The sequence below is a fragment of the Xiphophorus maculatus genome, chromosome 2 (genome assembly GCF_002775205.1).
Source record: "Xiphophorus maculatus strain JP 163 A chromosome 2, X_maculatus-5.0-male, whole genome shotgun sequence".
NCBI lineage: Eukaryota > Metazoa > Chordata > Actinopteri > Cyprinodontiformes > Poeciliidae > Xiphophorus > Xiphophorus maculatus.
The window spans coordinates 26,527,318-26,548,885 of NC_036444.1; the positions used below are offsets into that span (position 1 = coordinate 26,527,318).

Consider the following 21,568-nt stretch of genomic DNA (forward strand, 5'->3'; position numbering starts at 1 on the left):
AAACCGATCTTATCCACCAAACTTATCTTGCCCCACAAAGCTCTGAACGTCGACCAGTGTCCTCTTTTGTTCTGCCATGATAGAGGGCTGACTGACAGACCCGCCCACCAGGTCACATCTGCACATGTGCGGTTTACAAAAATCCCCCAAATTGTTGCCACCTTCTCCAATTTGTTGCTATATTTACAAACTTTAAAAAAAAAAGGAGGGGAAAAAAACAAAAAAAAAAACCTCAATTTTGGCAGGTCAGACTTTTAAAGAAATTGGTGATCAGCCAGAAAGCTGCAATCGGCGCACTCCTATTCTACAACAGGGCTACACAATATATTGCAAATATATCGTCATTGCAATATCACAATGTATAAGACCAATCAGACCCCCGTCACAACAACAAATTTTGCTGGACGATAAATTGTCCCAGAAGTTATTGGGATAAAAAGATAATATTGTCTTTTTGACAATATTATGTCCTCTTCAATTTCCTGAGGGAGTCTTCCCAAAGGATCAATAAAGTACAAGTCTAAGTCTAAGTCTTGAGATCATTTTCAAGTAATACAATAGCAAAGGCATAATAATGTGAGCACACTCTCTCAAAGATCAATAACCTTTCATTTCTGATGAACCTTTTAACATTGGAACTGGGAGACATTTTATACATCCAAAAATATTTCAAACAAACACAACAAATAAAATCAATACTGAAGTCTCTGTAAAGAAAACTGCACTTAAAAAAAAAGATTAGTTGAGACCAAAGCACTAGACTGAAGACTTTTGTCAAAAGAGATCATAAATCATTAATCATTAATTTAGATCATTAATTTAGTTTCATTGATTTATTGCTTACTGCAACAGGCTTACTACCAATATCGCAATGACTCTGCTGAATGCAGTTATTGTTGGCTAATACAGTATATTTCAAGTGTTAATAATAAGGGTTTTTTTAACATGCTACTGCTCACAGCAGACAGAAATGACATTGCCAAAAATGCAAAAAGGTCACAGAGTGACAGAAGCACACATCAGAACGAGATGAAAGAATAAAAATATTTTCGCCGCTATATTTACTAGTATTATATATAATATAATGCCCACGCATTATCTTAATGCGTGGGCATTAAGTCATGCAAGGTTTACTAATTTTGTGTGGCCCTATTGAATACAACTTGAGCAAGCTCTTGACTTTGAGGCGCCTTTTTCAGGAGTCTTTCTGAAAGGACGGAAATCGTAACATTTTAACACCACAGCGCATCCTGAAAACAGTTACCAGCACCGCCAGGACACTGTGTTAATAAAATGTTTTCCTAGTATTTTTAAAACCATTCAAAAGCTCTGGGTAATCTTTTAAAAAGTCTTGCTTAATGAAACAATAAATGCAGTGTTTACTCTCGACAGGACATCCTCCCGGAAAGCTACAAAAGTTTGTTTAGTGTGTTATATTAATGCGTGGACATTAAGTCATGCGACACCGTTTTATTTTTAACAATTGTTAAAAAATAAAACAGAAAGTACATTTAAAACCGCAAATCTGCTGTTGTTTTTACAGTTATGAGTCAACAGGGTTTAAATGGAGCATGGTGACGTATACATTTGTACTCTCACCTTAAATTTAGACCTAAATGTGACTGTGATATTTTGTTTCCTGAGGCTGTGAGGGAAAGAAAATTGCAGAGGTTAGCACTGTACGGTGCAGCTGATCAAAGTACAGCCTCTTTAAGATGTTTAAAGAAGAAAATATGTAACCAAAGTCATGCGACATTTAATGACACAATCTAATGTTTAAGACCATAAACGGTAGCAAAATATTACAAACTCTATTCTTGCCATTTTCTTTTCATAATAAGTGCATAAATAAATAAAAATGTTCATTGTGCCAGCCACCTTACTTAAGTTTGTATTACAGCTGCGTTTAAAGGGAACGCGTGACGTATTATCGAGAAAAATAATAGATACAATCAGTTTAAGATACGTTTATCATCAAATATAGTTGCAGAATACAAACTCAAAGCACACTCTTAGGTCGGCTGCTTCGCTACTCTGTCACTTAACACAAATTATGGTTTTATATTGGCATTATGTCACCTTTGTTTGGTGTTTCTGCCCGGCTGACTTCTTTCAAATCAGAGCTAGGTCGCTGTTAGCATGACGCAACTTCAACAATTGCCAAAAGCCGAACTTAGTAACCTAGCTCAGATAGCCACTTTTCGCTACTTTTGGTGGCCGCTTTAGTGAAACTCCCAACTTTAGATCTTGTGAGGCTAACTTAGCTGCTAAACCAGCTGGAGCAGTAGCACCGAACCCCAATGTTTACACAAACCCCACTGACTTCACCCAAACAAACGCTACTCTAGCCACTCTTCCCAGCTCTAAGTGACAACGGTTTAATAATTTAAAAGTACTCAAGACAACTGCCAGCTTGTTCTCGCCAACTAACCACAACAGGGAACAAATGCAGGCTGTCCTCAAACGGGAAGCGAGCGCATACGACGACGGTACGACCGCTAACATAACGCATCTACAAAGTTGAACTTTTCGTAAAAGACGCGCTGCGTGAAAAGGTTTGTTTCTCACCTTTCAGTGGTCCGGTGTTTGGAGCCATTTTTCCTGCAGCCTGCATTTTTCCATCCACTTGCACAAAGGAGACGTCAGTTCCTGTTGAGTTGGTCGGCGGAGTCGACCGACTTTTGGATGGAAGTGTGGAAAGCGGCGTCTCTGCTCTATCAAATTACACGGAGAAACAGCGCCACTCCATGGACAAACGTAGGAAGTGCATCGGTTGGCAGTAGTACTTCTGTTGAAGAAAACAGTCTTCATTAGGTGAATAGTAAGTTACTTTGCTTTTAATAACTTATAAAAAGGTACTTCTGCATTCTACTGCGCCGTACTTCTTACTTTTACTGTTGAAGAATGTTACTCTAATTTGAATACAATTTTTGGCAACTCTACCCACCTAGTTCCTTCGCTGAATGAAGAATAAGCATGTTTTAACCAAACATACACCAGACAGACACTCACCTTCAGTTGGTGTTACAGTGAGACTTCTTATTTGAACACAAGCTCAAGTTGTGATGGAAACCCTGATTGCTTCCTCTTGACAGTACTTCATAGATTCTCTATGGAGTTTAGGCCAGGCCCGTTTGCTGGTTGATAAACCACCATAACACTGTGGTAACTGAAGCAGTTTTTTTAACCTCTAGCAGTTAGTACAGATGGCAAGTCCTGCTAGAAAAGTAAATCAGCATCTCTATAAAGTTTGTCAGCAGAAGGAAACAAGACGTGCTCTAGAATCTGCTGGTGGACGTCTACGTTGACTGGGACCTTCAGTAAACCCAGCGGACCAAAACCAGCAGGTGGACTGGAACCTCAGGTCATCACTGACTAAGGTTCATAGTGGATGCCCCCCCCTGCCCGTCTTGTTACCATGAGAACCAGAGCATTCAGCCGCTCTAGAACCCAGGTCCACCCACCTGGATCTCCGTAACAGACTCACTGCCACATTTCAAATCCAAACTCAAAACTTGTTTAAGCTAGCTTGCACCTTCTGACCACAACTGCAACTGTCTTATTTACATTCTGTGTTTGTATTTATGTTTATTGAGTCTTGTCATGTTGCATCTGTTTTTATGTTTGATGACGCAAGGTGGCCCTGAGTGCCAAGAAATGTGCCTATAAATAACACGTATTGTTACTATTATTATTTCAGTCGACTTCTTGTGAAGCTTGACAATCCTCTCCAGTCTGCGGTAATCTTTGTTGCTGACACACCTCTTCCTACCTCATGTTTTCCTTCCACTCAACTTTCAATAAGCATACTTAAATACAGCACTCTGTTAACAACCAGCTTCTTTTGCAATTTCTTTCTGTGGTTTAACCATAAAGAGTGTCAGTGACGGCTTTCTGAACATTTGTACAGTTAGTTCTCATGATTGAACACCCTTCTCACCCAGATTGAGAGACCATTTAGAGGTGAAACAGTTAATTGGGTGTGACACCAGGAATTTTCAATATTTAACGTTTTCTCATTATTATTATTATTTTTTTTTGAGACGCTGAGTTTTTAATTTTTATTACCTGTAACCCATAATGATAATTTTTTAAAAGCCTTGACATATTCCATTCTTTGTGTTATGAATTTATCTGAGTTTCACTTTCTGAAATGACTGGCAAAAAATATTGAACGGTTTCTAATTTTTCGAGATGCGTGTATTTGGAATTAAAGCTTAAGGAGGTAGAAATTAAAGTGTAAAATATGACATTCATTTGATAACATTTACCTGTGTAGCTAATGTGTAGTGCACAAATTTGGAATTTGGGAAGAAAAAACATAAAAAATGTTGGTCTGACAAACTGGCAGAAAAGGTATATGCAGAAAAGATATTGCACTGTAAAATTTGTTGACGTTAAGCTTGCAGTGGATCAGCGGGGATCGCTTCCGAGAGACGGTAAAACCGCGCCACCGCGTGGACAGAAGTGGATAGTGTCAAGCTCCCCTAAAATGAAGATTCTTTGTGCTTACAAGGCATTTAGATGTATCACATTAAAACTGATCAAAATTTAAATCAACAAAAGGATAAATCGAACTTATTTAAATATATGTGTAGTTAGTGTATAGTTGATTATGGAGCAGTGTATTTACAAATCTGCCTAAGAAGTTAATGAGCATCTGCAGCAAACTAGGAAGATAGAGCACATCACCCCAGTTCTGCAGACCTTACACTGGCTTCCTGTAGCTCAGACTGTAGACTGTCCTGTAGACTTTAAAACACTCTCGCTGGTTTATAAAAATCCCTCAACGAATCCCTGTAACGATCTGCTGTAACATTAACCTTCCTGATCAGTCCTATTTTCTGGTTCTGGTCGGCTCTGCATCCCCACTTACAACCAAACATAGAGAAGTCGGATTCAGTTTTTATGCTCCTCTAACCTGGGACGAACTTACAGAAAACTGCAAAAATGCTGAAACACCGAGTTCTTTTTAAATCAAGGCACAAACACAATTTGCTTTGAGTTCCCTTCAATTAATATTTACTGGAACTCTGTCAGTTTTAGTCTGTATTCCATCTTTTCATTACTCTGCTTTATTATGCCACTGCAATGTAGTGTTTTTAGTTGGATTTATGTTTTCACGTATGTTAAAGTACTTGCTGAAACGTGCAATACAAATAAACTTAGCGATATTTATTATCATAAACCTATGCCTCCCAATGGGATGCCGCCCTGGGTGGTGAGCCGCATTTTCGACATTACAAACTTCACAGAGTGGTTAAATTATAAATAACATATTTCCAATGTCATTAATTTTTAAAAACTTATAAGTAAAACCATAAAACCATTGTGATTCTTTATATATTTTTCCATTTGGCTATTGTATACTCTTTTTACAGTCAATTTTAACGAATAAAATGTCGGTGGTATATATTGATGTGTAGCCCAATAATTCCTTCACCTACACACTTTTTTTTTATTTTTAGGGGGGCTTAGTTTAAAATACTTCTGCCATACAGATAGAGGAGCTGTAGCAGGTGCCTGAATTTTTCACAACACAAATTGTTCGTACTAAAATACACAATCTTTTTTTTTTTTTTTTTTTTTTTTACTCAGCCACTCGGGCATTGCATCAAATGAAAACACACCAATGATAAATAAAACCGTATTGTGAAAATGTAACTTCTGAATGAAGAGCTTTCCCGCAGAGGCCGCCCCGTCTGGGGTTTGTCTGCAATGCCACGTACAGTTTGTCTCAACTCACCGTTAAGAGTTCGAGACCCTTTGAGTGGCAGGGGGCGGCATCCAATCAGCTTCCAACGCGACAGTTTTCCAACGAAAGTTGACTTTTCTCCGTCCAATGGGAGCGCGCCGGGGGCGGGGCGTTGCCATGGTAAACGGCTACCTCTTTTGTTTAGGTTGTGGCTACCTGAGGCTTGTATTGGTGGTAGATAGATGACGGCTGTCACAAGCTCCGATGAATCTCAGGCTGTGCGGAGAGCACTCAACGGTGGAAGCTCGGTGAGGAATAAGAAGAGGAATTACAAGTAACGAGTGTTTGACAAGTAAGTCCGACTTGACACAAAGGTAATTTATCAGTTAACAATTTCGGCTGGTTTGGTAGCTTTACATTTTGGGTGATGTGAATTAGCATTCACCATCGCTCCGTGATTCCAATAAATAACCTGCTAATTTAACACAGTGTTTAGTCACACATCTACTGTACTTAATGTTAGTAAAATGTGTCGGCCGTTTCAAAAAATAAGCTTGTTGTCTTTGTCCAGCGGTCACGTGTGTCGCTTGCTGCCTTTCTCTTGGCAGAGTTTGTTTTAAGATTAACGCCAACTTTGCATAACGTGATCCCACATTTCATCTCTAAGTGAATTAGCCTTTTCCTAATTAGCAATGACTAGGTGTCGCAAAAATAATCCATATTTTATGAACATTTTCTTGCGTTTCAGCCACAAACCTCAATAGGTTTTATGTGATCAACCAACAAAGAGTAGCATACTATTGTGAAAATTGTTTTTGTTTTTGTTTGTTTGTTTTTTGGGGTTTTTTATTGGTCGTTTTACAAATAAAAATGTTTAAAGTGCAGGCTGCATTTCTGTCGACTAGCCTTGAGCCAAAATGTTGTAGTATGGAGAATTTTGGGGTATGTGTGTGAGTGCATTGCACAGCTGGAGACTGAAATTTCTTCCTTTGTGAATTGCTAAGTCTGGTCACAGATTGAGTAGATTTTTTTGTTCCGGGGCTTTGACTGGGCCATTCTGACACAAGATTTTTGCTTTCATCGAAATGCTTTCAGTGCGTCTCTGGCTGAGTTGCTGTCCTACAGTGGCAAAACTTAAATGGTATGCTCTCTCATTCAGCAGAAGTTATCTTTCCTTCTCGTGGTTTCGAGAACCTAATCCTTCTTCAGATTTCTCTGAAACGTTCTCTCTGACCTGTTTGCCGTGTTCTTTGGGTTTCACGGTGCTGGTTTGTCGTCTAATGTTCTATAACAACCTCTGAGGAACTTTCACCTAGCAGCTGTCTTTATACTGAGATAAAATTACACAGAGCTGGACTCCCATTTACTAATCGCGTGATGTGTGAAAGCCTTTACTTACAGTATGTTTTATCTAGGGCTGTGGGAGGGATGGATAGAAAGATATACGACACTTAAAACATTTTGAAAACTGCATATACTTTGTGTTGGTCTATAGCATAAAATCCCAATAAATCGAATGACATTTTGTTTAAGGAGTATATGGTTGTGTATTTATTTATTTCTGCGTAAAAGACTAGCATAAGAACTGCCACTACTCTCATTTCTTTCTTCTTTTTCTTTTCTTTTCTTTTCAACTAGATGGTGAGGAGTAGAGCCTTGGCCCACTGCGGGCTGGTGATGCTCAGTTTGTGGTTGTGCGTCCACTCAGTGCCTATCAGTGTGGAGAAGGCCAAAGACAAGCCAGAGGTGGAGCAGCTGGAGCCACCGCAGAGCGCCGTGAGTCAACAGCATTTTGACAAATGCAGGGATATGCTGTTTGATAAGAGCTTTTTACAGCAAATTTCTCCTCTCACACAGAAACTATCTTGGGTTGACTGTAGGAAGGGCAATTGCCCAGGGCGATCATTTTTTTTGGGGGGGGAGGCTTCAAAATTGTATTTTATTTTTAATGAATGCAAACATTGCACCTTAAATAAAACTCATAGACCCAAATCATGTGAGTCGTGCGCTATTTTAGGATTTTTATGAATTAAAAAAATATTCAAGCGTGTAAAAAATTATGAAGTCGTGGTCAATTTCTTTCTAAACAACAAGGTGTCATTGGCTAGAGGACGTGTTAAACCTGCCTAGGCCTGTCACAATGACAAAAGTTACTGGGCGATAAAAAGTCTTAGTACACTTAAAATAAGACAAAACTAACTTGCAAGTAACATTACAGCAAGAAATAGGAGCTTGTTTCAGTAGCAGATTATTTTGCTTGTAACATGGGAAAATGTTTTGTTACAAGTGAAACAACTTGTAACTTTTTGCGATTAAACAACAATATTGTCGTTTTTGAGACGGTTTTCAAGTAGCGTGATGGTAATGGCATGGTAACGCAAGCACACGCTCTCAGCGATCAACAAACTTTCATTTCCGACGAACGTTTAACACTGGAACTGAGAGACATTTTAGATATCCAAAATAAAGAAACAAAAATAAATGAAATGAATTATAAAGTCTCTATAAACGAGATCGTCTTTCAAAAAAAGACTAGTCAAGACCAACGCACTGAAGATGAAAGTCTTCAGTCTGGTGAAGACTATTACTATTTAGCAATCAGTTTTTGGTAGCAAGACAGGGAGAAAAGAGAAAAACAATAAATGGTGCAGATGGAATTTATTGAGTTTACTTTCATATATCATATGATTAATTCATTTATTTCAACAGGCCTGAACCTACCATGCATCAGTTCATACCTGCTGATGTATAGGACTATGTACTGTCATTTTTTTTTTCAATTCACTAATTAGTGCACCAATTGTACTGTAATTTGCATTGGTGAATACGTTTTTCCTTAGTGGATAGGGCACCAAAACTGGCACCAGCCCCGGGGCCCACATCCTTGTGGATTCAGACCTGATTTAAAGGGTCAGAGAGATATAAATTACACTTAACTGTGAGGAAAAAGGCTGATGGAAAAACAAATAACAACAACCAAAAAGCTTTTAGTAGTCATTAGTAGGTGGTAAATGACCAAGAAAATATTTTTATAATGGCCCTAATTAGCGTCGGGTTTCCAAATAAACGTGAGTCATCTACTGTTTGTCAGGACACTGGTCTGCACTATGACCGCTACCTCAGGGAAGTCATCGAGTACCTGGAGAAAGACCCCCACTTCAGAGAAAAGCTGAAAAACGCCAATATGGATGACATCAAGGTACACGCTCCCTTACAAAATCCCCACTTAACTATTTAACAATCAGTTTATTTGCACTGCGCTCTCAATTTTAAACTTTGCCGCGTGGACTCTTTGCTCGCAGCAAGGCAAACTGTCCAAAGAGCTGGACTTTGTTCAACACAATTTCCGAAGCAAGCTGGACGAGCTGAAGAGGGAGGAGATGAACCGGCTGCGGTTGCTAATCAAAGCCAAACACGACCTCCGGGAGGGGAACGGTGAGTGAAGGCACAGCGTGGCGGTTAGTGCTGCGTCACTGGCAGGTCTGGGCTTCTTGAAATTGCACGTGTTCCGCAATCCGCGTCCGAGGTTTGTTCATCATCAAATGCAGGCTGTGACTCAAGAGATTTTAGCTCTTGAGTGCCTTGCAAAAGTTTTAGCCCCACGTATACTTTTATTTCTTGGTGTGTTCTAAAGTTTTTTTTATGTGTTTAAACAAACACAAAAAGACAGCTGGACGCTTTTGCAGGGCTCAGAAAGAAAATCCCGGCTTAAAGCTGCAGCATGTGACTTTTCTAAATATATAAAAAATGTTGTACATATTTGTTGAAACTGTCACTATGTCATGACAGTTTTGTATAAGACAGGTAATCTGTGAATAAAAGAATTGAGCTCCTCTGCCTTCTCCCAGTGCTCCCAGTTCTACCTAGAAACAACCAATCAGAGCCAGGAGGCGGGTCTTAGGTGCTACCGCTCCAGCAGAGAGCAAGCTGCAGCTAGCAAAGGTTGTTGTGAATGCTAAGGCTAGTTAGCATGGCCACCGATGACTGCGGATAAATGGATTTCCTGTAATGGTAAGTTGGTTCTCCGCCAGTAGCATGTTTAGCATCGAGTACATGGGATTGATTGACACCACCCTGGCTCTGATTGGTTGTTTTTGGTCGGCATTTCCTCAGATGGCAGTAGTAGCTCAGGGAGGAGGTGGAGGAGATCCATATTTTCATAGAATATCTGTCTGATAGTGTAAAAAACATTTTTTTAAAAAGTTACATAAAGTAGCTTTAATTGTTTTAGCATTATTCATTATTCCTTTACTGAATTATGTGTAAAGATCAGAAATAGTGGGTTGAAGTCGAAGGTTACAACTTAAAACACACGGTAATTGTTGTTTGTTCTGTTTATTTTACTTTTCTTTTGAATTTTCTCTGTCCAGGGAACACACTGGACCACCAGGCCCTGCTGAAGCAGTTTGAGCACCTCAACCACATGAACCCACACACTTTCGAGGTGGAGGACCTGGATCGCCTTATCCAATCGGTACACACACACACAAGTTTACATTGCCACCCACATTAGGACTTCGAATTGACTTCCATTCATTTGAGTAACTCTGTAAACCAGTGTATTCCTAACCCTTACCATCACCAGTTCTCAGAAGGTTAGTGAATATAAAAAAAGTAGGTAACAATAATTAGTAAACACACACAATACAGTCCAGTACTATCACTTGTAGAGCTTGTATAAGCTCTACGAGTTACTATACAAGTAACTTGTAGAGCTACTTGTATAGACTGTCACCACGTCTACACTGCAAAAACACAAAATCACAAAGTATTTTTGGTTCAGTATTCTTGGGCAAATATTTTATTACACTTGACGTAAGATAAAATTAACTTAAAAGTAACTTTTCTGGAAGAAATAGGAGCGTGTTTTAAGTCAAAAATTCATTGACATTGCTGAAAAGGTATTGGTTCCCTTGGCAGATTGTTTCACTTGTAGCAAGACATTTTCCCATGCGATAAGCAAAATAATCTGCTAGTGAAACTAGTACTTTTTAAAACAATCAATGTCAAGGGATTATTGACTCCTGTTTCTTGCTGTAATGATACTTGTAAGTTAGTTTTGTCTTATTTTAGGTGTACTAAGATATTTGCACAAAAAAAACAGACAAAAAAACGTAGGATTTAATTGGTATTGTTAACTGTAAGTGGTATTGTTGGCCCAGCGGAGAGCTGCCGGTGTCACAAAACAAGAATGAGTCCTGTGTTGGCACTGTCGCCTGCTTTGTCTTTCGCTGATCTTAAATGTTGCAACTTGACACTATATTTAGAGAGGAAGGGCTTCTGAAAAGTAAAATAATTTGTTTTGTTTTTTTAGGAGGGCAATTGGTTTTCTGTATGTTAAGAATGATGAGGAAGTTGCCTCACAGTTGACAGTTGAGGTCTGAACAGTTTCAGCAACTCGTACTGTTCGCACTGCACACAGTGGAGTTGTGACATACAGACCGAAATATATACTGGCCTTCAGAAATTTTTTCAAAAATAATTTTATTTATTACAAATTAAATGTTGTAACTCATATCATCCAAGTTTTATTCTCAAGCAAAAATGTCCAACATCACTGTTTACTAAATAGGAATAGGCTTCCTACTCTGCCTTACAAAATCTAACAGCCCGATTTACATGCCATGATGATACACCGATCCGATATCAATATTAGCATCGGTCCCGATACTGAAAAAAATCTGGATCAGGTATTGGTGACAATTTGCTTGATTCATAAGGATAGATCTATTCAGTCTATTTCTATGCTTTGTGTTCTAAGCGGCATCATGCTTTTTACATTTATTTCACATTATTTTTAGAATTTCTAATTGCACTTTCTGAACCATTTGAAAGAAGATTTTCTTCATTATTTATTTTACCCTGGCTGAACAAATTAAAGTTGTTTTTATATGCTTGACCAAACTTGTGAAGGTATTGGTGTATTTCAATGCGCTGTACTGGTGCAGAGTTAAATATGTTATTAAGTACATTTATGTCTGTATTTTTAAAAAAGAAACATTTTAAAGTCAGTTCAGTACTATTTTTCAGTATCGGATCTGTATTGGGCTATACCAAACATATCGGTATCGGACGTGAAAAAAGTGTATCGGTGCATTCGTGTTATATGCTCTATTTGTGTAAGACTTTTCTGATAAACTAGTCAGTACCTGGAAAGCCCCAATTTGACTTCTTGACTGCCCAACAGTTTGTGCAGTCTTTGAGGCGATCACAAGAACAATCCAGTAAAAACAGTATTCAGTACAGATTACCAGCTCAAGTAATGCAAAACTTACTTCTTCTCCTTAATATTTAAGGCAACAAAAGATCTGGAAAACTATGACAAGGAACGCCACGATGAGTTCAAGCAGTATGAGATGACGAAGGAGCACGAGAGGAGGGAGCGCTTGAAGACAATGAACGAGGAGGACCGGAAGAAAGAGGAGCAGCACTATGAAGAGATGAAGAAGAAGCACGCCAACCATCCCAAAGTTAACCACCCTGTAAGTCACCCACTTTGAACGTGGATATTTAACAGTACTTGCAACATGAAGTACGAAGAATCAATCTCCTATCAATGAACCACTTCTGCTGTGAAGGTAAACTTGTTGTGCAACATGTTTGATTCAGCCAAACGCTGCTTCTATCATGAGCAAACACACAGAACCAAAGTTCAGATACAGTTTCTCTCATCTGAAGGTGACAATTCAAGCCAGATGGTTGAACTTTTTGCAGTTCCAACAGGATACTGCACATCAAAATACCTTAGGCATAGTCCACACAAACCTGGACATTTGGGGGAACAAATACATTTTTATGCATTTTAGCCTCTCAATCACACGAAAACTCAGTTTGGAAACACTAAAAATAATCATTTTTAAAAACAATTCCGACTGTTTGGGCCACTGGTGTAGGGAATCAGGAGGTGGCAACATAAATGGGCTCCAAAAACAAGACAGAGTACATTTTAGCCCTCCTGTGGTCTGACAGCATGATCAGACAGCGGGGTAAGCAGGTTGGGGGCGGGGTGTCCTGTCAGTTCCCAAAATCACATGCAAAAGAAAAAACTTGTAGAAGCGCACACGGGGTCAGTGCGACCCGACCAGAGCGCGCAGTTGGTATAATAATCTGTTTAACTGTATTCCAAGTCTGAGCTTTCTGCACCCGATAAAGACCATTGGCGCATTGAGACACCTTGTTCCACAATGTAAGCTTGTTTCTCTTTGTTGGCTGATTCAGCACTCGCCACGTTCTCAAAACAGTTTTGCAACGTTTCACCAACTTGTTGTGCAGACGATAAGTGTTGCCTTGTCAGAGGGAGGGACGTTCTCTCCCAGAGAGGACCAGGTTCCTTCAGCTCCACCAGATCAGGAAGTAACGAAACACTGTTATTTTTGCTTTGTATCCTTTCATCCTTCCCAGCTAATGTAGACATTAACATCAGGGTCTTTACGTGCCACTGCTGGAAGAAAAATCAGAAATTGATAGAAACCTCCAGCAATGTCACTCCCCTTTAACATAGCCATGACGTCTGTGGGTGAAGTTTTCTAAATGGCAAACCCAAAAGTTTTCAGCTGGTGCTCTGTGTGTGTGTGTGTGTGTGTGTGCGTGTGTGTGCGTGTGTGTGTGTGTGTGTGTGTGTATGCATGTGTGTGTGTTCAGGGCAGTGAAGACCAGCTGAAAGAGGTGTGGCAGGAGTCAGACGGTTTGGACCCAGAGGACTTTGATCCCAAAACCTTCTTCAAAATGCACGGTAACCATAGTTTCCAAATGTATTTTAGCACACAACAGTAGCAGAAGTATTCTGCTGTAGTTCTCTTGAATCTGCAACCATCTATGAATCTAAAATAAATAGCAACTTTACAAGTATCTTACTTATCAAAACTGTATCTTTATAATCTGTGATTATTCATGTGGAGGAGAGTTACTTCTAATTCTTGACTTCTGTGTTGCAGACAGCAATGGAGACGGCTTCTTTGATGAAAGCGAGCTGGAAGCTCTCTTTACAAAAGAGGTACTTTAGTGAATGTTAGGGATGCACCGATTGCAGTTTTCTGGCCAATGACCGATTCCAATTTTGGCCGATACCAATTTTTTCAACTTACTTATGTCTTTTGTCTGAAAAGTTGCTAAATATTTTCATTTTTAAAACGCTAGTTAAAGTTTTGGTGTAACATCTTAATGTTTCGTTTAAGCTGGAGAAGGTGTACAACCCTGAGAACGAGGAGGACGACATGGTTGAGATGGAGGAAGAGAGGCTGAGGATGAGGGAGCATGTCATGAATGAGGTCAGCTGAACACATGCAGCATGGAGTCCTGTTTGTCACTGATGCATCACTGATTGGCTGTGATTAGGCCCGCTAAGTAATGAGGTCATTGCTGCATCTCAGCAGAGTGTGTCAGTCTGAAATTGGCTGTTTCAGTTTTCAAGATTTTTAAGGGGCAGTATTATGTACGTTTTTTGGGGGGGGTTTTGGGGTTTTTTTAGCTTTACATCATGTTATAATGCTATTCTCTCATCAAAAACATACCTGGAGTGTTACCTTGATTCTTCCATGCACGTCTCAGAAATCCTTTAGCCTCCCATGGCAAAAATTTAGCCGTGTATAACACCTGGATGAACCTAGCCCCGCCTTGGAGACGCAGCTTTTAAGGTTTTTAAAGAGACAGACGCCCAATTTCAAGGTGTTAAATTCCAAAGTCAAATTTCTTTTAAGTCATATTTCATATGTACAGCATTTTTTATAACAACTGAGATTAACATAGTTACTTACTGTAATTACACACACACACACATATATATACAGTATATTTATACTAAGAAAGAAAAAACATACACACACATATATATATATATGTGTGTGTGTGTCTATGTTTTTTCTTTCTTAGTATAAAAATAACTATTTGATCTTAACACAGTGATTAAAGCTGCTTTCTGCTCTGATTTGTCAGGTGGACACAAACAAAGACAGGCTGGTGTCAATGAGTGAGTTCATAGCAGCAACCAAGAAGGCGGAATTCCATGAGAAAGATGAGTGGGGGGTAAGATTTAAAAAAATAAAGGTCACTTCAGAATCACAATGGTGTTGCATGTTGATATAGAATAAAATTTGTGACAAACTTGTGTTTGTCTTTTTATTGATCTTTTTTTACTTTCTCTGCCCACCCCTCACAGACTTTAGATCAAAACCCTGCTTACACCGAGGAGGAGCTGAGAGAGTACGAGCGGCAAATCGCCAACGAGGAAGACAACATCAACACCAAGACGGCGGAGTTGCAGAAACAGAGGGAGGAGCTAGAAAGAAAACAGGAAGAACTAAATGCTCAGAAGTCAGGGCTAAAACAGGTGAGTTATTGTTGTGAGTCTGCAAAAAAAAAAGGAAAACGGGAAAGAAGTTGTATTTTTATTTTTTTTGTGAAGTAGCCCTTGGTTATCAGCGTATTTTAGGATTTTCACATCTTACCTGAGATGGGCAGGTTAAACAACAACCTTGGGCCATTAAATTAAATTAATCTGAATTTAATTCAAGTTGTCCGTCAATGTTTTTCTAATGAGATCTTTTCTTTCTATGCTGATTGTTTCCTTCGTTCTTCTGCTCAGGCAATGGAAGAAATGGAAAAGATCAAAGCGCAGAGTTTAAAAGCTGAAGTAAAACGTAAGTATAAGATAGTTTCAACTGCTGTCAGTTCGTCCCAAATAGTTTAACATTTACTCTTAAAGCTACTGACGCAGTTAAAGCAGGTGTAAGGTTTCTCGTTGTGTTTGTCTGTGTTTTGTATGAGTCAGAAATTTAGAAACATTTAACAAGAAACAGTCACGATTAGTTTTTTGCCACGAGTTTCCAAATCTACAGGAAAAGCCTGTAGATTTGGAAGCTACTCTTTACACAGCAGCTCAAATTCGACAAAGAGCAGTTTTCAGTTGTCAAATTTTCCATCGGACTTTGACTGGTCCATTCTAAGACGCTACCGTTGAGCTAGCTCTGTATCTTTGATGTTCTTGCTCTGCTAGAACAAAAACTATTCGTTGTGGCTCTGAGCAAATCAAGAAGGGGGTGCAGTGATTGTAGTTTTGTGGCTGATCACCAAGCTTTAAAAAGCTTGAGGTACCTTTTTTTTTCCCCAGAACTGTATCAGTCAGAGGTCACTTTTTTGAGAATAAGTCCCCAACTGTAGAGAGGAAGTCAATAATTGGCACAGTGGGGTGACTGTTGTTAGCTGTGAACGTGCAGATGTCACCCGGTGGGATGGCCTGTCAGTCAGCCCTCTCTCACAGCAGAGCAAAAGGAGACGGTGGCTGATTATCAGAACTTTATGGAGGTAGATAAGGTCAGTTTCGCAGATTAAGTATCGGCCGATCATTCAAAATTAAGGAAATCGGGAGCGATCGGCTGGCCGACCAATCGGTGCACCTCTAAAAACAAGAACAAAGTGCTTGATTACATGTTTGCTCCTTTATGTCAAACAAACCACTTCCCAGAAGCCATAAAGTCCATGTTTCCAAGAATTTAAGCTAAATTCTATGATCGAACAAATGTCACTTCCTGTTATAGAGCCCGGAGGCGCGATGGCCGAGGGGGATCCGACACCAGTCGTACCAGGAAACGCCCAGCCTCTGCCTCCTGGTCACCAACAGCAGGATGTGCCAGTGCCAGGACACTCCTAGGCCTCCCCGTCACCCTGTCTGTTATGAGTGAGCGTCTTTGTGCATTTTCTTTTCGTGAACCAATTTTTCTGTTTAGAAAACTAACGTCCTGATTAACTAAAGGCAAAAACAGCCCAAAAGCATTACGCGCCCCCTGAAGGAAGCCGATGCAGGGATCAGGTTTAGCGCCAGTGCCAACCGTCCCTTTGCTAGCCAAATCAGCTGAACGAGCCAGAGTTTTCCTTAAGGACAATCGCTTCCTTTGTTTCGGGTATTTCAAACTTCCATAACAACAAGGACTCCTCTGTGGGAAAATTCTCTTTAAATGAAGAGTTTTGTTTCAGGCACTGTGATTTGCTGTGGGTGATATTATCTACAGCAAACATTATAAACATGTGTTTTTGTTGTTAAGAGATAATCTTGAAGAAAAAAAAAAAAGAATGTCATTAAAGAATCATTTTGGTTGAAGTTCACTTACGCACTTCCTGTTTTACACGTAGCATTTTTGTTTCGTAGCCGCTGCGTCCTCTGGACTGGACAGTCGAAGAAAAGCTCATCTCTACACTGTACATTGAATTTGAACTTTTCACAACTGTGACATTCCAGCGACAAATCTGTGATGCCTGATGTGGTTCTTTGTGTTTAGTATGTCCGCCACTGCTCCATAAAGTTTGTGTTGTGCTCATGATAATTTATTTATTCTTTAAATCCACTGGAAATGTCCTCCCGTCAAGAAGATTGATAACATAAATGAAGAGACTATGAGTTAATTCTCAGGGGACTTTAGATTGTTTTATTAAATCATGATTTTATGTTACTTAAACATTGCAGTAAAACAGAAAACTGGTGAAACTCTTTTTTTGTCTTCATTGATAAGTATCCTGTGGAATGATGTCATGGTGTACATGGTTTGACTGTTACTAATTAAATGAATGGCCTTGCAAGTGTAATGCTTGTGTCTTTGCATCATTTGCCTACGTGTTTCTTTAAAATGCATTCTTTATTTTCCTGGCCAACAACAGAAAAAGAGCCATTTACATCAAATTCAATCCAAATCACCTGTGAAGCCATTGTGGAATCTAAAGGGTCACGTGATTTTTATCATAGAGCTCAAATGTTGTCTTGGCAGGACTATTTAATCTCTATCTCATATATTAAGTATATTTTATTCCATGTTTTTTTTTTTTTGTCATTGGGGGACTTTTCTGTCAGGCAAAAGTTTGAGTCGCACTCGGACATCATTGCGTTCTGTGACTCGAGACTGTTGAGGCTACCGCTAACTAGCTGCTGAGGTGCGCTTGCTAGCTGGCTAGCTTTTTAGCTTCTCTCATCATATCATGGCATGGGTAAGTAGTGTTTATTTAGTGCCAGTTGGCTGGACGAAATTTGTACATGTCTGTAAATACATCTTGAGTTCCATTCATAATTATTTTAAAACGTCTGTAGTGAAACCTGTAGAAACTATCTCTGTGTATGACGTAATGGAGAGGTTTGCCATTTGTGCAATGAGTGATAAGCGTCTTTCCTTCAGTTCTGTCCGTATGACTCGCTGAAGCGCTGTAAAAGGTAGTCGCCTCCGGTGACGGGAGGATATTTGTTTGAGCCGTCGCAGCAGGTGATCAGGGCCTCGTTGTCCGGCTGGACGAAGTAAGCCAAAGACTGGCGAGTGCTGGAGTCTCCAACAGGGGGCAGCAAAACCCGGTGACGCTGAAAAGGCAGAAAGCGATATTGCAAACTACTTTGACTCAAACTTCAAGCGTTGCATATTTTCCCGCAGCTCCGTTGCCCCAGTAAAATTACAAATGCAACAATGAACATTGTACCCCACAGTACAAAGTATAGCCGAATGAAACAAGAGCTCTGAAAAGCCTTAGATTTGATCACGTTTTTCAGTTTGAGTTTCTGCCACAGCAATAAAAAGTTTTCCTTAAAGGTTTCTTGGGTATATTTGCAAGCTGTGCTTCTATATGTGCCAGCATTAAAGCTAAATCTAATAACGATAAAGACTTTATTTCAGAAATGTACCAGTTTTTTTGCCAAATGGTTCAGAATTGTCAAGTTAAAAGTAGTTATGGGTCTCAAAATGTACTTTTCATTTTCACTTAATGCAAAATTCTTAAAAAAGAAAATGATGTGTAGTAGTAATCATTACAGATTTGAAAAAATGCTCTTGCATGTATATTCTCAGTTACTAAAACAGGAAGTGGGTCTGTTTTGAAAATATTCCTTTATTTTGAAAAAATGACTGGATAGTTGTGGTCTTATTTACTGCAAGATTTAATTCAAACCAAGACACATTATTAATGGATTTTTTTTCTTGCTTTTGATTATAATCTGTCAGCAAGTTTTTTTTTAAAAAGGCCTAACTTAAGAGAAAATTTTATGCCAATGTTATTTTCTAAGCAGTGTCCTCCTTGCTGCATTAACTGCCTGGACTGGTGAACAAAAATATGTGGCATTTTCAAATTTTGACCCAGGAGCATCATCAAAGTCATTTCAAAGTCCGCAAATGGAACCCCGAGCCTCTCTTTAGACACCCTTGCTTTGATTTATTTATTTTTTTTTACATTTATTTTACCCTCTGAAGAAGAAGAAAAGCTGTAAAATCGTTTTAATTTACCACAGAGAGGAGCTGATCACTCGTCCAGCGCTGCATCAGGTCAGCGACGTTGACCAGGACGGTTCCAGGGATACTAGGAGTCGAGATGAATTCACCTGCGCGCGTGCAAACCTGGAATAAGATGCATAACATGACTAAAAACAAATGAAGTGGTTCAGTAAAATAAAAAATAAATGATCTAAATCCGTTTCCATAAGTCAAAGGGAGATGTCAAGAAAAGAGCTACAACTTCTTTGGGGTAAAAATAGATACATTTCAGTATTAATCCCTGGAATTACCTGCAGACCCTCAGAGCCCTGGAAAAGCAGAGTGATGCTTCCATAGTCGGAATGTTCCCCACATCGCAGCTGACCTTCCTTCACCGTCTCAATCTTCAGTGGAGGGTAGTAGAGAGAACGTAGCGTTGTGCCGTTCTCATCGGCTACAGGAGACACAGCAGCTCTCTGAATGCATGTCAGCTCAGACGATACATACAAATCGCAGCGTATCAGGGCAGAAAGAAAGCAGGAGTAAATTTCTGTCAAAAAGAAAAAAACTATTCCGAGAAATCTTTGAGAAATTTCTGAGTTTGAAAAGTTGGAAGGTTTGCTAGAAAAAACTCAGAAAGTTTTAGCTTGATTGCAAAAATTTTCTAGACAGATTTTTTTTGGAATTTATGAGTTTCAAAAGTGGAAAATCTTTGAGTTTTGAAACTTAGAAAATCTCCAAATGTCAAAAATGGGGGGTATAAGATTTTTTGACTTTTCAAACTCACATATTTCTGAGTTTTTTTCTTGAAAGTTTTTGACTTTTCTAGCAAATTTTCAGCTTTTCAATCTCAGAAAATCTCTAGAAAAACTTGGACATTTCTTAGTTTGATGTAAAAAATGTTCCAACTTTTCAAACTGTCGAATATTTGAGATTTTTTTCCTCAAAATAGAGATTAATCTCCACATTTTTGAGCTTTTTCTGGCAAATTTTCAGCTTTTTAATCTCAGAAATGTCCAAGTTTTTCTAGAAAATGTCTGAGCTCAATTGCAAATCTTGAATTTTTGGTGGAAATTTAATCCTCTTTTTTCCCCTACCTATAATGACCCTAATACGCCGTCGTAAGTACATCCTGCCGAGCGAGTTTCACTATTTTTTATGAAGTGTACCATTACCACCGACTACATTGTCCACCAAAGCACTGAGAGGACTGTAGAACCTACTTCCTATGAATTGATGCGCATTTAGGAATACGGCCGGGTCCAGACTCAGGCTCTGGGCCATCACCCTCAGCACCCGCAGACTCAGCTCTTGGCAGCGCTGGAAGAACGCTGTGTGGATCTCTCGGAAATCCCTCACGGCGTCTGATGACGGCCATTTCTGCAGAACAGACAACAACTGACTAGCCTGACCAGAAGATTTTTGCAATGACCCAAAATGTTGCGTTTTCCAAAGTTTGCACCTGCAATTTTACAGAGAAGCATGCTGAATAAAAATATTAAGTGAGTCATTACTATGTCGGGGTGAAATGATGCCACGTTAAATGCCTCCTTTAGGTCTCCAGGCTGGCTGGGATTCAACCTGAAAATGGATTAATCTGGATTAAAAAACAGCCTTGAACTTTTCCTCGTTACCAACGCAAATGTCTACGTATGTTTTTAAAAAAAATGATTTTCTGTGATAGCCTTACACAATAAAAAATGTAAAAACTGTAGCATGCACACTGTCTTGACCAACGGCGTGCCTCAGAGCTCAGAGCCTTGGTCCTTTATTTTTAATAAAAAAAATTTCCACACATGTGTTGTCAAACAAAGCCGGATTTAAACAAAGATTAATGGATTTTATGTGGCGCTGTAGAGGTGGGATACAAAAGCCAGCCACACTTTTCAGGTTTTTTTTTATTTTTTTAAATGTGAAAACAGTGTATTTCCCTCCCCTCTTCCTCTATTCTACAGTTGCGCACTGCACCGTGTTGGTCTGTCACATCAAATCACGAAAACGTGCACACGAAGTTTGGGATTCCGACAAAAGTTTTTTTGTTTTTTTTTTAATTCATATAAGTGTCCTTTTTTTTTCTTCTTCTTCTTTTTTGTCGTGTCTTCCTTATCTTGTATCTGGATGACCTACCTCTCGGTTTCCATGGACACCCAGCCGTGGTTGGGGTTGTTTGGGAAGCTCTTCCTGCTGAATCGCTTCTTCAGCTCTTCCGGCTGCAGGAAAAACCTCTTCGATGACTCCATGGCGCGCTCCACCTGTTAAAGGCACGCCACATGTGAAATGGATGTTTCGCGTTAGAGGACGCGGTCAGAGCCGCGCGAGCCGGTGTTCTCAGCTGGATTCACCTCCTCTTGCGAAATCCCAGAGTTTTTAAGAAAGACGAAACCAACTTGAGAAAATGCGGCTTTCAGCTCCTCGCTCAGACCCTGCAGCTCCTCGCCGTCGGCATCTCTCTTGCTCAGGTTGTAGGCGCTAAAATCCACCACAGGAACGATCATCTTGGGGGTGGGAAACTAAGTCAAAACTCTTGAGAAGTCGGGAGGTAAAACGCGCAGAGTCGCAGCTCTTGCCCTTGAATAAATAAGAACCACGTGACGTCACTCAGCCAATAGGAACAGGTCAGACGACGTGCCCAAAGCTGGACTTGCTCCTTCAACCTTTGGAT

At 39.6% G+C, this 21,568-nt stretch overlaps 3 protein-coding genes across 3 annotated transcripts in view; 1 reads left to right on the top strand and 2 right to left on the bottom strand.

The window, feature by feature from the left end:
• The window catches only part of pik3c2a (phosphatidylinositol-4-phosphate 3-kinase catalytic subunit type 2 alpha), a 48,201-nt gene extending 45,520 nt beyond the window's left edge, over positions 1–2,681 (bottom strand). The window contains exon 1 of the mRNA XM_014473002.2: positions 2,569–2,681. The gene's annotated coding sequence lies outside the window, so the exon portion shown is untranslated. The remainder of the gene's footprint in view (positions 1–2,568) is intronic.
• A 3,234-nt stretch (positions 2,682–5,915) lies between these two features.
• On the top strand, positions 5,916–17,269 carry nucb2 (nucleobindin 2). The gene is made up of 13 exons (XM_014473004.2): positions 5,916–6,047; positions 7,334–7,471; positions 8,787–8,894; positions 8,998–9,130; positions 10,066–10,169; positions 11,992–12,177; positions 13,337–13,427; positions 13,630–13,688; positions 13,870–13,962; positions 14,627–14,716; positions 14,850–15,020; positions 15,276–15,330; positions 16,228–17,269. The coding sequence occupies exons 2-13, from the start codon at positions 7,334–7,336 to the stop codon at positions 16,338–16,340; spliced, it is 1,341 nt and encodes a 446-aa protein (XP_014328490.1). The 5' UTR covers positions 5,916–6,047; the 3' UTR covers positions 16,341–17,269.
• Positions 17,270–17,445: 176 nt separating this feature from the next.
• On the bottom strand, positions 17,446–21,498 carry LOC102223061 (UPF0676 protein C1494.01-like). Its single transcript, XM_005810250.2, has 7 exons — positions 21,249–21,498; positions 21,034–21,158; positions 20,421–20,487; positions 20,130–20,286; positions 19,218–19,360; positions 18,940–19,050; positions 17,446–18,026 (listed from the first exon to the last, which is right to left on the bottom strand). The coding sequence occupies exons 1-7, from the start codon at positions 21,399–21,401 to the stop codon at positions 17,847–17,849; spliced, it is 936 nt and encodes a 311-aa protein (XP_005810307.1). The 5' UTR covers positions 21,402–21,498; the 3' UTR covers positions 17,446–17,846.
• Positions 21,499–21,568: the final 70 nt, after the last annotated feature.

Excerpts from the sequence above, each read along its gene's own strand:
- LOC102223061 (XM_005810250.2), bottom strand. The coding sequence starts at position 21,401 with ATGATCGTTCCTGTGGTGGATTTTAGCGCCTACAACCTGAGCAAGAGA. Across the intron at positions 20,488-21,033 it reads GTGTCCATGGAAACCGAGAG|GTTGAATCCCAGCCAGCCTG; the intron begins GTAGGTCATCCA and ends ATCCATTTTCAG. Across the intron at positions 19,361-20,129 it reads TGCGCATCAATTCATAGGAA|CCGATGAGAACGGCACAACG; the intron begins GTAGGTTCTACA and ends TGTCTCCTGTAG.
- nucb2 (XM_014473004.2), top strand. The coding sequence starts at position 7,334 with ATGGTGAGGAGTAGAGCCTTGGCCCACTGCGGGCTGGTGATGCTCAGT. Across the intron at positions 12,178-13,336 it reads ATCCCAAAGTTAACCACCCT|GGCAGTGAAGACCAGCTGAA; the intron begins GTAAGTCACCCA and ends GTGTGTGTTCAG. Across the intron at positions 13,689-13,869 it reads AAGCTCTCTTTACAAAAGAG|CTGGAGAAGGTGTACAACCC; the intron begins GTACTTTAGTGA and ends GTTTCGTTTAAG.